This window comes from Bactrocera oleae, chromosome 5 (genome assembly GCF_042242935.1).
Source record: "Bactrocera oleae isolate idBacOlea1 chromosome 5, idBacOlea1, whole genome shotgun sequence".
Lineage (NCBI taxonomy): Eukaryota > Metazoa > Arthropoda > Insecta > Diptera > Tephritidae > Bactrocera > Bactrocera oleae.
The window spans coordinates 6621348-6635700 of NC_091539.1; the positions used below are offsets into that span (position 1 = coordinate 6621348).

The 14353-nt window shown below is 37.4% G+C and overlaps 1 protein-coding gene across 15 annotated transcripts in view; it reads right to left on the minus strand.

The window, feature by feature from the left end:
* The window catches only part of LOC106615088 (uncharacterized protein CG43867), a 266508-nt gene that overhangs the window by 10105 nt on the left and 242050 nt on the right, over positions 1–14353 (minus strand). For 10 of the 15 annotated variants that reach the window (XM_036376967.2, XM_036376966.2, XM_070110439.1 and 7 more), the window contains 6 exons: positions 3557–4750; positions 3259–3496; positions 1451–1821; positions 905–1327; positions 558–840; positions 13–125 (listed from right to left, as the gene is read on the minus strand). In XM_036376967.2, the coding sequence (XP_036232860.2) occupies positions 13–125; positions 558–840; positions 905–1327; positions 1451–1821; positions 3259–3496; positions 3557–4750 (2622 nt within the window). The remainder of the gene's footprint in view (positions 1–12; positions 126–557; positions 841–904; positions 1328–1450; positions 1822–3258; positions 3497–3556; positions 4751–14353) is intronic. The other 5 variants (XM_036376972.2, XM_036376970.2, XM_036376973.2 and 2 more) reach the window with 1 other exon arrangement.

Below are 14353 nucleotides of genomic sequence, written 5' to 3' on the forward strand. Positions count from 1 at the left end.
CGTGGAGCTTACCTTAAACAATTTAATAGCTTCGGGCTGCATGGCTTCTGAGTGTAGCGAGGTAAGCGGTGAAGTGATGGCGTCTTTGGTATGCAATAAAATTGGATGGCGCCATAGAACACAATCTGGAAGACAAAAGAAAGTGTGGTTATGAAATAACAAGCAAAATCTAGATGAGCTTTATACAACGGTCTTCACTTTCGATCGAAGAATTCATGGACTTTAGGGGAAGCGCAAGTCATATGGCACGTAGTCTTAGTTTTAAGTTTAGTAGTTAGTCGAATCGAGTTTCACTTGTGGTACAACTTCGAGCTGTTCCACTTCTTATAAGAGAAGGAATTATAGCCTAATTTTTACTTGTGAAATTATTAGCAAACTAGTCAGAGGTTTAACGGCTCTAAATTTCTGTTAACATGATACACATCTAAGCGTGATATAAACCATTCTCGAATGTCTGTTGCATTTTACTAGTCGAACTGCCAGTCTCCGTTGGAGAATCTGAGCTATCCGACCGCTTTATATTGAAATCGAGTTAATAATAACAATAAAATACTCACTGGGATCTCCATCAGTCTCCATAAGTTTTTGTACGAGTTGTTCGTATTGTGTGCCCGCATTTGGGCCACCACCCGACACCACAGTTAAATGGTATAGCCAATTATCACGTTCCTGCTTGCCGGGTAGTATAAGGTATGTGGGACCTTGATGTGCTGGATAAATGGCGACGGTAAGACGTGCCTGACTCTGTGTCGGATCTTCACGCTCCTCCGAATCAGAGTCGGAAACATGTTCCACCTCTTCGACGCGTGCATCGCGCATATTTATCTGACCAAGCGGATTCTAGTGAAAATCAAAGAGTAAGTTGGGGTTAAACTAGTAAGTGGGAAGTGCAAAATTAGCTTACCGTCTCGCCTGGCGCCTTAAAGTAGAGGAACATTTTACCCAAAAGCACACACCAACACTTCTTCGCATGTCCATTCTTCACTTTTGTGACCCAACCCTGTATGGTGGGCTTCTGATCGTCACGACTCAACAGCAGCTTGGTCGCATTGCGACGCTGCACATTTTGCAGCACGCGTATCCAATCATCCATTGTTGCATTTGAATCAGCGGTGAGATAGTAGACCTTCTTGCCGGTATCAATCTCAAAAGTGGAAGCACCTTCGGCACGATTTATGCGACACGCCTCATCCAACATGATCTGACCTTGTGGTTTACGGTTGACATCGTGTTGGCTCTTCCAATAGGTGAGTGTGCCATTCTTTAAGACAAACCAACGTTTACGCCACGTCTTCAGTTTGCCTCCGAGTTTGGCAAGATGACCCATCTAAGCGAAAGACAGGAAAAAAAGTGATACGGTTAGAACGTCAGCATGAGTTTGAGTTAGAGAGGAAGTGAGCTGCAAGTCAAATTTTGTGTTTTTGTAGCGGTACTTCGCATAAGTACTCACCTTTTCGAGCGATTCGAGCTTCTTGCTTGGCGAGTCCACATACGATTGTCGCATTAGCAGCGACGGCATGGAGGCGTCCATGCACGTGGACTCTGATACCGCATCCGGTGGTAAGGCGTAATCATCCGACAGGCCTGATTCAAAGGAAATATCTGAAATTACTGTTCCACGCATGTGGGGGAGACGTAGATGATTGTTGGTAGTCGCGTGATTGTTGGCATTGTTGTTGTGATTTGGTAATGGTAATGTATGTGTATTGGTGTAAGGACCTAAATGTTGTGTATTGTTGTATGTGTGCATTGTGTTGTAATGATTGTTGTGTTTGATATTGGCGTTGGTGTAATGTGTGCTGGATATGTGCATTTGGTGAGCTTCGAAAGAGAATTTTTTTAGTTGTTACAAGGTAATTGGAAATGAGAGCCAAATATTTTGAAATTGTGATTTAAATTATTATTTTTGTTGGTTTTAGTAAGGTTAATGAGGCCAGGACATTTAATGGGTGCATATAGAAAGTAAATTATTAGAAAATTTATTTAATTTGCAAAAAATATTTATTTTTTTTATTTATTTAAGAAAATTACTTATTAAGGGGAAAGTTGCGGAAGGATTGACTAAAGGTTACTAGACTACTAACTACTACGGGACGAATGAGAATCGGAGCACACAGCTACTATGAATAGGTTTGTAGGACTGTCCCAGCTTAGTCGTCCCCAGCATTTATTAAAGATGGATTGATGGTTCATCGGTCGACTAAGGCGCTAGGACTGATGGAGCTACAAATTAGAGAATTCGATTTGTTATGACATCGCTCCAGCGATACGCCGAGAATAAGTTATCAAGCAGATTTGTAGTACATTGAACTTAGTATCTATAAGGAGGAGGATCACAGGATGACTTGTAGAAGAAATCTTTAAGTTCATAAATCTAGCACTCTAAAAAAGTTCCTAGGCTTGGCTACCAACTTGTATAAGATCTCAGCGGCTCTATCTGTAGACAGCTATAGAAAAGCTAACCTGTAAGGTACAACTCTATTCGGAAATGAGTGGAATTATTTTCTCCGAAAACTGAAGCTACAGTGAAACCGTTATCGGCTACAGCGCTGTAGAAAAAGTGTATAAAAACTATTTCTTTACACGAGCGGCTGGGCCATAGTCAAAAGGTATATATAAGACAAGCCTCAGAACTGTCTCACTATTACGGAATATTCTAAAAAGAGCTTAAAGGCATAAAGTAATCGCAAGGTTTTCAGGATGAAGTGCTAAAGACGTGCGGATGCTAAAAACTTATACAGAGATGTCGTTTAAAGAGGGTAGATGGTCTATACAGGCTTTCATTATTTGGTTGTTCGAATGATAGAATCCCCTAAAAGTCAATCTCCCCAGGTAGAGAAAAGAGCTCCATTGTTGGCTACAAAGTCAATGTTGGAAGCTTTTAATTGCGGTTGAAGCGACTTTAAGTATTAAAATCAGGAGTTTTACTGGTTCTAAAAGGTTTTAGGCTACTTAGTGGTTCGAAAAAAATATAGACAAACGAAAACTGAGAGTTTTATAATTATAAAGAAAGATTCGAGCCACTAGTTGGCTGCAGAAACGGGAATTACCGAGTTACTGTTTGTACTTTATCAAAACAAAACATAAATATAATAATTAAAATAGTGCATTCAGATTCCGTTATAGAGGTAGTTTTAACATAGTTAGTATTGGAGTATAGGTGTTAAGTTGTTGTTGGTTAGGTGTTTCGATTAGAAGGTCTGCAAGCACAATCAACTACGTTGTTTTCCCAAAACCATTTCATGCTTTCATACATACCACGAGCTTTCGTATTCTTTGGACTCTCCGAACCACTACGCTTAGCTGGACTCAAACTCGAGGATGTCTTTAGGCTCTTCGAAGGACTCGATGCGCTACCCGAAGTTGATGTTTCCGTGTTGTCGGTGCTTGATGAGTTATGTGAATTGTGCGTTAGCATAACGGCATTATCTTCGCCATCGCTCGAGTCATCACTGGAGTCGCCCGTGAAGGGCATGGAACGTATTTGTGAGGCGCGCTGAAGGTTAAACGAAATAATTTAACTTTGATAACTATATGTCAGAGTGTTTACACTCACCCCTTTGACGGTCGCATAAACGGGCACCGATATATCACAGAAACCTCCGCTTGCAGTCTGCTGTTGACGTGTGGGCAGCTGTGGTGTTCCAGGTACGCCATTACCGCCAGCGCCACTCTCACCGCGCGTGCTACCCAATGTACCGTTGTTTGAAGGCGTAGCACGTCCATGGCCGCCGCCGTTTGCTAGCGTATTGCACGCGCTATTGCTGCCTCCCGACGCCGCGCCACTTGTGGACTCCTGTATGTCGGGTGGCGGTTGTGACTGCGTCTGCGTTGCGTGCACATCTTGTTGATGCTGCACAAGGTTCTCTTCACTCACGCCACTCAGCCCATCGTTGGCTACTTGATAAATCTTCGCCTCCCAGCTGGGGAAACGATGTAATGGTGGCGTTGGTGGACGTGGTACGCCCAAATCACTGGTAGTGGTTGTCGTGCTCGAATTACCGCCGCTCGCCATTAACGCTGGATTGTTTTTCATCCAGGCTGGCAGCTTTTCACACGATGGAGTATAGATTTCAGCATAATCATGTGCAGTATCTGTATCTGAACTATCTGGTCGCGTTGTGGACGCTTTCGAGATGCTGGCGAGTGGTGTGAGCGTTAAACCATCTACGGCCGCAACCAAATTACGTTCGAGCTCTTGCGGTTCCATACTGAGATTGCGTCGATGCTGATGATGCGGATATGAAGCGGTTAATGGGCGATTGATGATCTCTTGCGGATCTAAACTTTCGCTACGTCGTCGTCCCTCTGCTGAGTCGGCGAACTCTTGCACATCCAAACTCAGACTATTGCGCACTGGATGTGGTCCGACGATACTGTGTCGGTTCGATTGATTGGCGATATGATTCTTTAATAGCTCCAATTGTTGATTACATTTAACATTCTGTTCGCGCAACAATTGATTTTGCTCTTCGAGTTCACGTAGTTTATTGGTGACCCATTCTTTGATTTTTGCCGCTTTTGCTTCGACTTGTCGAGCGTCGTGTAGACGCAATTGACGTTGCTCCTCAACTTGTATTTCCAATGAGGTGATGGTTTTTTCAGCCTCTTGAGTAGGAAGACTACCTGATTGCTGTGCGGTTAGTGTCGATTGTTGTTGTTGCTGCTGTTGGCTTTGATGGATCGGCGAGGCAGTGGCTGACTGTGGTGGTTTGGGCCATTCACTCAGCCGCTGTTCCATAGCCCGCACCTGAAATGGAGAAAAAGACGAAATTAATAATTAGTATGCATACAGAGAAGATAATGTAAGATAATAGAAAAGTCAGAGATATTGAAAAAGAGTAATGTAAAGAATTATAGATATGGCAGGTCTTTCGGCTCGAGCTAAAGTAGCCGCGAGTTTTTTATGTTGAACATTTCTTTCCAAATATCACATAGATGCCTCTGGTATCCCTTCTCATCCTACATAAGCTTTCATAAATCTTTGAATTTCAAAGTTTTGTGGAGAAATTCGAATTTCAATATATTTCCGCCCATATTTGCCTTTCATGAACATTTGCTACCCTGCTGTGGTTGTCTGCAAAGTTTTCTGTCCACACAACCCTTTCACTCCCACAAAAGTGCAAAAATATTTGAATATCGTCTAACGTCAATTAATAGTTAACGACCCAAAACCAGTTGGCGATAAAGTTAATTTAATTTAAAACTTTGAGCATTTCTTTACACAACGCCGAGCGCATCAATTTGGTTTGCGTTAAAGAAACGCCCAGTTCGAATTACGCGAAAAGGGGTTGCAGGCGCTCATTGTGACGCGCACTTGAGTCACGCAAGCAGCGGGTGGGCTGGCGCTACCATTAGTCGCAAGTACTTACTTGTAGTCGACAACGTATGTAAGTATAAAACGTAAAAGACATCACCACACAATTTTATGGCATGACAAAGACGAGAAAATAGTCTTCGCCGCATAGTAGCGTGTCTAAGACGCGCAGCAAAGCCGCCAACACGCGTGTAGACAAAGAGTTTATAAAACTTGGCGTGAAACTTAGATATTTAAGTGCTAGTGTTGTTGGGTTTCTGCTATTTATTACACCAATAGCGAGCAGCATGTGTAGATGAGGTAGGAAGGTAGCAGCTTATCCGGCACTGCAGTCTCCACAGCCTCCGTTTAGCGCATGAAATCACGATACGCGGTTCACGCATGCGACAAATTAAGTTATTGTGTTCGACCGTAATATTAACAAGCTGTTAGGTGAGTGCAAGAGACTGCAGTAAGAATGAGTCTGAACAAAGTTGCTTACATTTTAAAGATGTAAAGAAGCGCGAGAGACCCCAGTTGAACTTAGGGCGTAGCACAAAGTTAAGGTAGATATTGAAACTACAAAGTGGTTTTTAATTTGAGGTTATCTACGTAAGCTAAGTAACTATAATGCGGATTATAGACTTGTCGAGAGAGATTAAAGTATTAAAGAGAAGAATTAATTAGTAGACAACAGCTATAGCATTAAAATCGATCTCTGTGACCGGTCCTCTGTCTTAGATCAGCTGCTCTGACTCAACGTTGGCACTTTCTACGTACGATTACTCATAACACTTCGAGATATAAAAGCAGAATGCATCACTTTAAATAACCTTATTATTTGTGGTCCTTGCTCTATGTATAAATCCTTTTTTTTATTGGAATTTTCCCAAATGAGCTCGACAAAGTGAGGAGCGCACCCTATTATGATGATTTAATTCCCAGTCGTTTTTACAAAAAATTATATTATTACTACAAGTACTTGTACTTTTCTTGAAAGGTTCTCTCACATTATATTCATGATTTAAGTTCCAATTCATTACTTCGTCGAAGTGTGGAAAGTAAGAGAAAACTTCTCAAAGTTTGAAATTCCTTAGAGTGAATAGTTATGTTAAGCTATCGAAAGTTTTTGGAAATGAGCGCGTTCATGGGCAATATAAAATAAATTACGCAGGTCTAGACCCATCTCAGAAATCTAGGAAACAGCTATCTAAAGCTCGGTGGTGAGAGAGATGAACACACTTTGTGTCAGGAATTGTAAAGCAATCTTGATTAACGCTCCGAGCTATGATTTCAAGAATTCGAAAGAAGGTTCCTCATCCAAAAAGCAATCATCCTAAAGCTCTGTGAAGAGAAAGATGACCTTAAAATGCCTCAGAAACTGCAAACGTATATTGAGCAAGGTTCCGACTTATGACTTCAAGGCTCAGACTTTAGCAGTTTCTTTCGTTTATTCTCAAAAAATAATTGGAGAGTGTTGAGAATTATTTCACGATCAAAATGGGTCACGTTTTGGTCGCTTTTTCGATCCAGCATAGCCAATTTTATTTTTGCCTGACTACCACTATGCAATTAATTGCACTAAAATGCATTCCTGGCCGTTCTACGCTGTCAAACGTAAGACAAAAGCAATTAAGTTGTGTAAGAAAAAGTTTCTACAAAATTATTGGTGCAATACTGAGAGTGATAGAAGGGTGAAGAACAAGTTGATTAAATTTCCAAAGCGTGTACGAAGTCCTACTATAGTTTCTTGTAAAGAAAAGAAGGAGCTGAAAATAAGTGATAAAGGTCAGGTGACTTTGAGGCGTTAAGAAGAACTTTAAAAGTTTTAGAATCAGTGTAGTTAGTAAGTTGTAAGGCGTTTACGAGTGTATTGGCATTAACGGTAACATTAAACCTTAGTATTTTTTTTTTCAAATTTACTCCGGTATGTAGTTAACGATGCTTAGTTGTATGGTATGTATAAAAGTGTATGTATGTGTGTGCTGTTGTAAAGGATTACCTGTGCACATTAATTATGCTGCAGAGTGAAGATAACGGCACGCTGTCAAAGCATAAGTGCAATTAAGTGCAGGCATACATACATAGTAAAAGCAATCAGTGCCCTCAGGCACAAAAGTTGTGCTTAGTTATTGAGCTGCAGAAAGATTTAAGTATTTAAGTGGCAATATCGTATGGAGACAATAGCTTTTGTGTATTTCAAGTCGGAAGATAGCAGGCCGGTTAGTTAATTTTAAGCTGGTATTGTTATATTGGCTGTTAAGTAGCTTGATTAAAGTTAAAATCAACTCTGCTAAGCAGATGAAGGTGGCGGAGCTGCGAAAAATAGTTTTCATAGTAAATTATAGACACATTTCGTAGCTTAAAGCGGTTGTACGTATGGCATATAGGTAGCACATTATGAGCAGTTGTTTAGTTATGCCATTCGATGCTATGTCATTCTATGTTACGCGGTGTTATATTATGATTTTTATGCTGCGTTATGTTAAGTAGTTAATTATTCATTTTGCTATTTTGGCGTTATAGCATGCTGTTAAGTTATTTTGTTAGCTGCTATGTCATTCTATAATTTGCGGTGTTAAGTTTATTTACTTTTTATTTATATTATAAATACATAAAAAATAATTTAACTAATACATTATTTTTTCAAATTTTTACTATGCGTTGCTATGTTTTTATGCTACGTTATGTTCATACTATTATATATTTTGCTATTTACCGCAGTACGAGTTGCTTTTAAGTTATTTCCTACGATGCTATGTTATTCTATGTTTTGCGATGTTATGCTAATTTAATTTAATAGCTAACTCTATATTATTTTTTACACGTTCAATGCATTTTTTAAGAGTTTATTGCAGAAATTGGTGAGCAAATTTAATATAACTGACTTTAGTCTGACTTTAGATTTCAGACTCAGTTAATTAATATTTTATTAAAATTTTTATTATGCAATGTTATGTTTCTTATGGAGTCTAATGTTAAGTTAACTTATTTTTTCTATTTTATACACTAACCTAACAAGGTTATGCATTTGGATCTTATGCTATTCTATGTTATATATATATGTATTTTATTGATGTTAAATTAATTTAACTTTATGACTAATTCTATGTTCTTTTTTACATGTTGAACGCATTTGTTAAGAGTTTATTGCAGAAGTTGAACAGAAAATTTAATGTAGCTGCATGTTATTCGATGTTATGTTAATTTAGTTGTATAATTAATTCTATGTTATTTTTTGTACTTCTGGTGGGTTCGTTAAGAATTCGTTATATAAGTTACTCATACAATTTTAGTTCTCTGATTAAAATTTTTTTTCAAGTTGTATTGTTCCATGCTATGTTTTTCATATTGTATTATATTATGTTCAGTTAGCTTATTGAATTATTTGTCTATGCTTTGCTTATGCTTTGTGAGCTATTGTTAAGTTATGTGACTCTCTGCTATGCCATTCTATGTTATGCGTTGTTATGTTAATTTACTTTTATAATTGATTCTATATTATTTTTTAGACTTTTAATGTATTTGTTGGGAATTTCTTTTAGAGCTTCTCATGAAAGTTTATTCAACTTTGTTCAACTATTTAATATTTTATTTAAATTTTTATTATGCGATGCTATGTTTTTTGTGGAGTCTTGCGTTAAGTTAACTTATCGTTTAATGTTTTTTTTTGCAATTTTATGCACAAAGTGGTGTCAATGTGGTGTTGTTAAGCAATGCAATTCAATGCTATGTTGTTATTTAAATTTCATTTTGTAATTAATTCTGTGTTATTTTTTTAAATTTTTTTAAACGTTTCATGCGTTTGTTTAGAGTTGTGCCATTCTGTGTTGTTGGTTTATGTTATAGGATTATGTTTTGCGATGTTTTATTAATTTTATGTCAATTTATATAACTATACTTTATAGTTCTTTGCCGAAATAACTGCCTTGGCACAACTTGCAAGTTGACAGTTATTAGCAATAAATTTGCATCTCACTGCTGCCAAAAGTGGAAATGCCTTGACATGATTTACAACAATACTCATTTCCGCAGGTAACAGCCAAATTTGCAAGGCAATGGAAGGAGGTACTTTTTGTTGCCAAAAAAAAAAAAAAATAGAAAAAATATCAATAAAATGCAGCAAAATATTATATTGAAGAAAATTTTTGCAGCCTAACCACTTTTTTGTCTTCTTTAATTTTGTTGTTGTAATAAACATAGCGGTACTTGGGTCTGCTGTTGTTCCAAATTTTTTGATATAAGTCTTTTTTTTGGTTTTAAGAAAGCACAGAAATGCAATTTTCGTTTGACACAAACAAACTTTCTGCTATTTCTGGCGGATATAAAATGCAGCTGTCAGTTGCGCTAGTAATTCCCAGGCAAATAAATTTTTGGAGTGGTGCTCGTAAAAAATGAAGAATAGAAATGAAAAATTCTATGTAAATGTTTTACATTGGATACCTAAGGAATGTAGAATACATATCTTTTTTGAACAGAAATATGTTATATAAATAAAATGAGGGACAGAGAGAGAGAGAGAGAGAGGAAGAGAGAATAGCCACTTAAAATCTTTGTCTTGATATAAGAATCTTTTCTAGAACTGAAAGCGGTCGAATGAACTGTGTGAGATCATTGTTACTAGACGGAATGGTGTAAGAATTTATTATTATTTGTTTGACACTCTGTGAAATATTTTATGACTTCATCCTTGAGATCTTATATATTATATAAGACATTTCTAGGGAAAAAATAAACCAGAGCTTCGCGAAATTAGTAAAAGGTTACACCTATTTAATCCGAATTCTAATGATACGACTTAAATTTGACACATCACCTCATTTGAGTTACGTACAGCATCTGTGCTCTGGTGTTTTAAGTCAGTTTACCGAAAGTGAGTGTATACCTTTTAAAACAAAACTCATAAACTCTTAACTAGGTTACACTAACTTAAAAAAGCAATGTAAAGAGAATACAGATGATATGTACTTGATTTGCAAGACAATTCTCAAAAGTTTATCGAGATCAATTGCTCCTGATATATGCTAATTTTCTTATATACAATGTGTCTCCAGAAATTTATTTTAGCTCAGAGTAAAAAATATATTATGATAAGCAGGTTTATCAACATGCCTCATAGTTTAAGAGAGACATTTATTTTTTGGAAATGTCGATTTCGGAAGCTTCTTCTTTGGATATGGCACACTTACAAGATGCTAAAAAGCTGGAACGACAGAGAGTGAGAGAGCGAGCTTTAAAGAAACAATGCTTTATTTCAGCGGCTGAAATAAATATTTTTAAAATAATTTTTTTCCAAGAACTTAAGTTAATTATTAAGTTTGATTTATTGCAACCAAAAATATTTTTTTAGGCCATTTCTGAATAAATGCTTAAAAATGACAATTACGTAAGTACTTATGAATATTCAGAGTCTGAACTCGGAAAATAAATATTTGCACTGCCAATCCGGCAAATGTGCCGAAAATAAAGACGAATAAATTGTATTGAGCTCGAAAGAGAAGTTACACGCAAAGCTAAATAAAGGGACAGAGAGAGAAAGAGAGAGAGTCGGCAGGGAAATTCGCAAGGCATATGATCTAACATCCTGCGAACACAGCATTAAAGCCGTGGATGGAGTTATGGCAGACAGTAAGATAAGTTGCTTTGCTGCCCGACGGCGAATTTGGCTAACAGTAAAGGATATTAAATTAAATGTCAATATGCGCAGATAGCGTTAAATATGCAAATATACATAAGGAAAATATTTATAGACATGGCGGTTGTGTGTGGGTGTACTTATTTATGCGAGAACATGCGACATTTTAGTTATACAAAAAATTATTGCATATATTTGGGGGCAGCAACTGATCTTTTTTACGCGTATGAGGCGAAAATAGAAAATTTATTTGATAGTTGCACAAATAATTAATGGCGCTATTGAAGGGCAAAGCTAAAAATGCTGGCGCCTGCGGTGTGCACAAAAGTATGCAATGGGTTTTGGAGACATAAAAATCGCTAACGGCATAAGTCAAAAGCGATAAAGCATGCCAGCAAATAAAAAAGGGGGAAAGGCAGTCAGCAGGAATGTAGAAATGCAACGCAAAACGCTGGCGACGACAAGCGTGCGGTTAAGAGTGAGAAATGCGCCTTCGTAGAAATGCAGAAGTGTCGCAGTGAAAATATTTTACCATTTTACGAGCAATACAATTGTGCAAAACTTCAACTTTGCCAATAAGCATGCACATAATAAAATAGCAAGCGCTATAGCACCAAAAAGTATGCAATAAAAGTCATGTACTCGCTGAAATGGGCAAAAACATGCATGTTATTACACAGACATGCCCATATGCATTAGCGGCGCCAGCGTGACAGTCGCGTGAGATTTCGCCCGACGACAATACTTGGCGATAAGCATGCTTCACACAAACATGCTTGGCAGGAAGTCTTTATATATTATATACATATGTATATATAATGCATATTCAGCGCAGCTGCTTAGTTCTTAGTGACATTTTAGGCGCCGCCAGCGGCTATATGCGCCTAGGTCTACCATATACGCATTGTATAATTATATGCACAAAAGTATACAACAAACACTTTCAATGGCAAGGACCAACTTGAGTACGCTTTTTGCTTTCAGCGTGCAAGAGGGAGAGAGAAAGATCAAGGCGGTTGTATAGCGCACTTGGCGGCTTTGCTTGAATGCCACTTTGGTACCAAAGCGCTTAGCTAGCTTTCTTTAGTAAAGTTTTGCTTTATTTTTAGGGTATGCAAGAAGTTTGTACAAAGTGTAAAAAAACATAAAGTGTGAAAAAAATTATCGAGTGCATGCAAAAATAAAGTGCAACGCTAGCACTAACTTTGCACATTTCGATAAGCGAACAGCAGCCGACAGCCGTGCGACGCTAAAAAGCCATTTTAAGATTTCTTTTGCCGGCGCTCCAAATGAATAGCCTATTTTTAGGCATAGCAGGTGGCGAACTACGATAGTTTGCTGGTTTATAGCTTAGCTAAGGGATTTGAAAATCGTAAAAATGTATGCGAACGTGTATAAAAAGTCACAAGGGCAGCAAGTAGAATATTTTTATATTTATACACTTGCGTCAGGCATGTGAGCGTACTTTATAGTTGGCACTTTAAAAATAAGTAGGCATTTGTAGCCAGATTTACTCTGGTGTCTCATTAAGTTGAAATATATTGAAGCAAGACTTTTTGTGTTGAAGGAATTTCTAGTTGAACGCTCTTCAATTTTTCTTAGCATACTTTTTGGGGACATTAGATATTTAAAAATATTTTTTATGTGTTTACTGTCGAATATAGGTTTTTTAATTTTGTAACAAGAATGCTTAAACAGTTATCTAAATAGAGTCTTTATACAAGCTGCCCCAAAAATAAATTAAAATACAGCTTTTCTATTTTTTAAAGGTTATAGCATACTTCTAGGCAGCTTATAATTATTTTTCAAGTTTAAATAATTGCATACCTTTAAGATCGTTATGTTTAATGCTTACAAGAGAAATATATTAACTGTTTTTATGAATTAACGGGTGAGCCAAGTAGAGGTAATCTTTTCAATAGCTATTTATGACAAATCACGCGTGATTTGTGTCTAGCTGTCATGTTACTTTTGTTTGGTATTGTATGGCATTTCATCATGGAAAGACTTAAGCCTGAACAACGTTTAAAAATTGTTCAACTTTATGACGAATATTCACGTTCTGAGCGTATTATTCGCAACACCATCAGTCATCTTGAGACCCAGCATCCATTATTGGATAATATTCGACCGAATAGACCACGTCTAGCACGCAGTGAAGAAAATATAGCGGACGTAGCTGAGAGTGTTCACAAAGACCGTGGAGAATCGATTCGGTGCGATTCGGACTGACGTATGGAACGACTTGGCGTATTTTACGTCGAGATCTTAAATTGAAAACATACAAAATACAGCTTCTGCAAGAACTGAAGCCGCTTGACCTTCCCAAGCGACATCACTTCGCTCTATGCGCTCTTGAAAAGTTCCAAGAAGATCAGACGTTTTCGAGCCAAATATTGTTGAGGCCCATTCCTGACTCAATGGGTATGTAAACAAGCTAAATTGCCGCATTTGCGATGAAGAGCAACCTGAAGAGACTCAAGAGCTGCCATTTAATGCAGAAAAAACAACGGTTTGGTGTGGTTTATGAGCCGGTGGAATCATCGGTCCTTTAAAGTCTATGACGACAAACCCGCTTCAAATCAGGCCTTGGCGCAAAACATCACGCGTGTCATTCGCCAGTTACCAGTCGAAATGCTCGAACAAGTCATTGCTAATTTGAATTTTCTCTGTGGGAACCTCGAAATGGATCACACTTTATATTAATATAGAAAAGAAAACAGTTTCAGAATTAAAAAAAAAAATAATGATAATTATTGTTGAAAATTTGAAATATCTTATACTTTGTGTTAAGTGTAAAATTAAGAATATTTCTTGGCTTGTTTGCTCAGTATTGAGAGTTTGGAAAATATTTTTTGGCATAAAAACAATATAGAGAATAAAATTCTGAGCTTTGTGAAAAATAAATAAGTGTTTTCCTTCCCACTCCCCTCCACATGTATTTACATTACATACTGCCTTCAATTATTAATACGAATGCCACCCTAGAGACCCACTGCCTGTTGGTTTGTGGTGTAAATCAGTTTCTCGCGTGCAAAGTAACAGAAAAAAAAGAAATAGAAAATCTTGCAAAAAGCTTCAGTACAACAAATTGCCATGAATTTGGTATTTGTTTTAAGCACTCGCTCAAGGTGATATATGAGGTTGTTGTATATTTCTTACGATATTTTTTGCTATATACGTCTAAGCTAAAATTTATTTTAGCGAACCCTACACTCTACCATATACCATAAAATGGTCGAATACGTCGCACATACGAGTGCACATATATTTCTTCCATTTTTTGTTTTTGTAGTCACACTCTCAACAAGATGGATGAATGACTTGTGTGCTGCTAAATAAATAATATATGAGTTATCTGATTATTACTCTACTGATGTAGCATGACTTGAAATAATATACCTATATATGTATACCATATA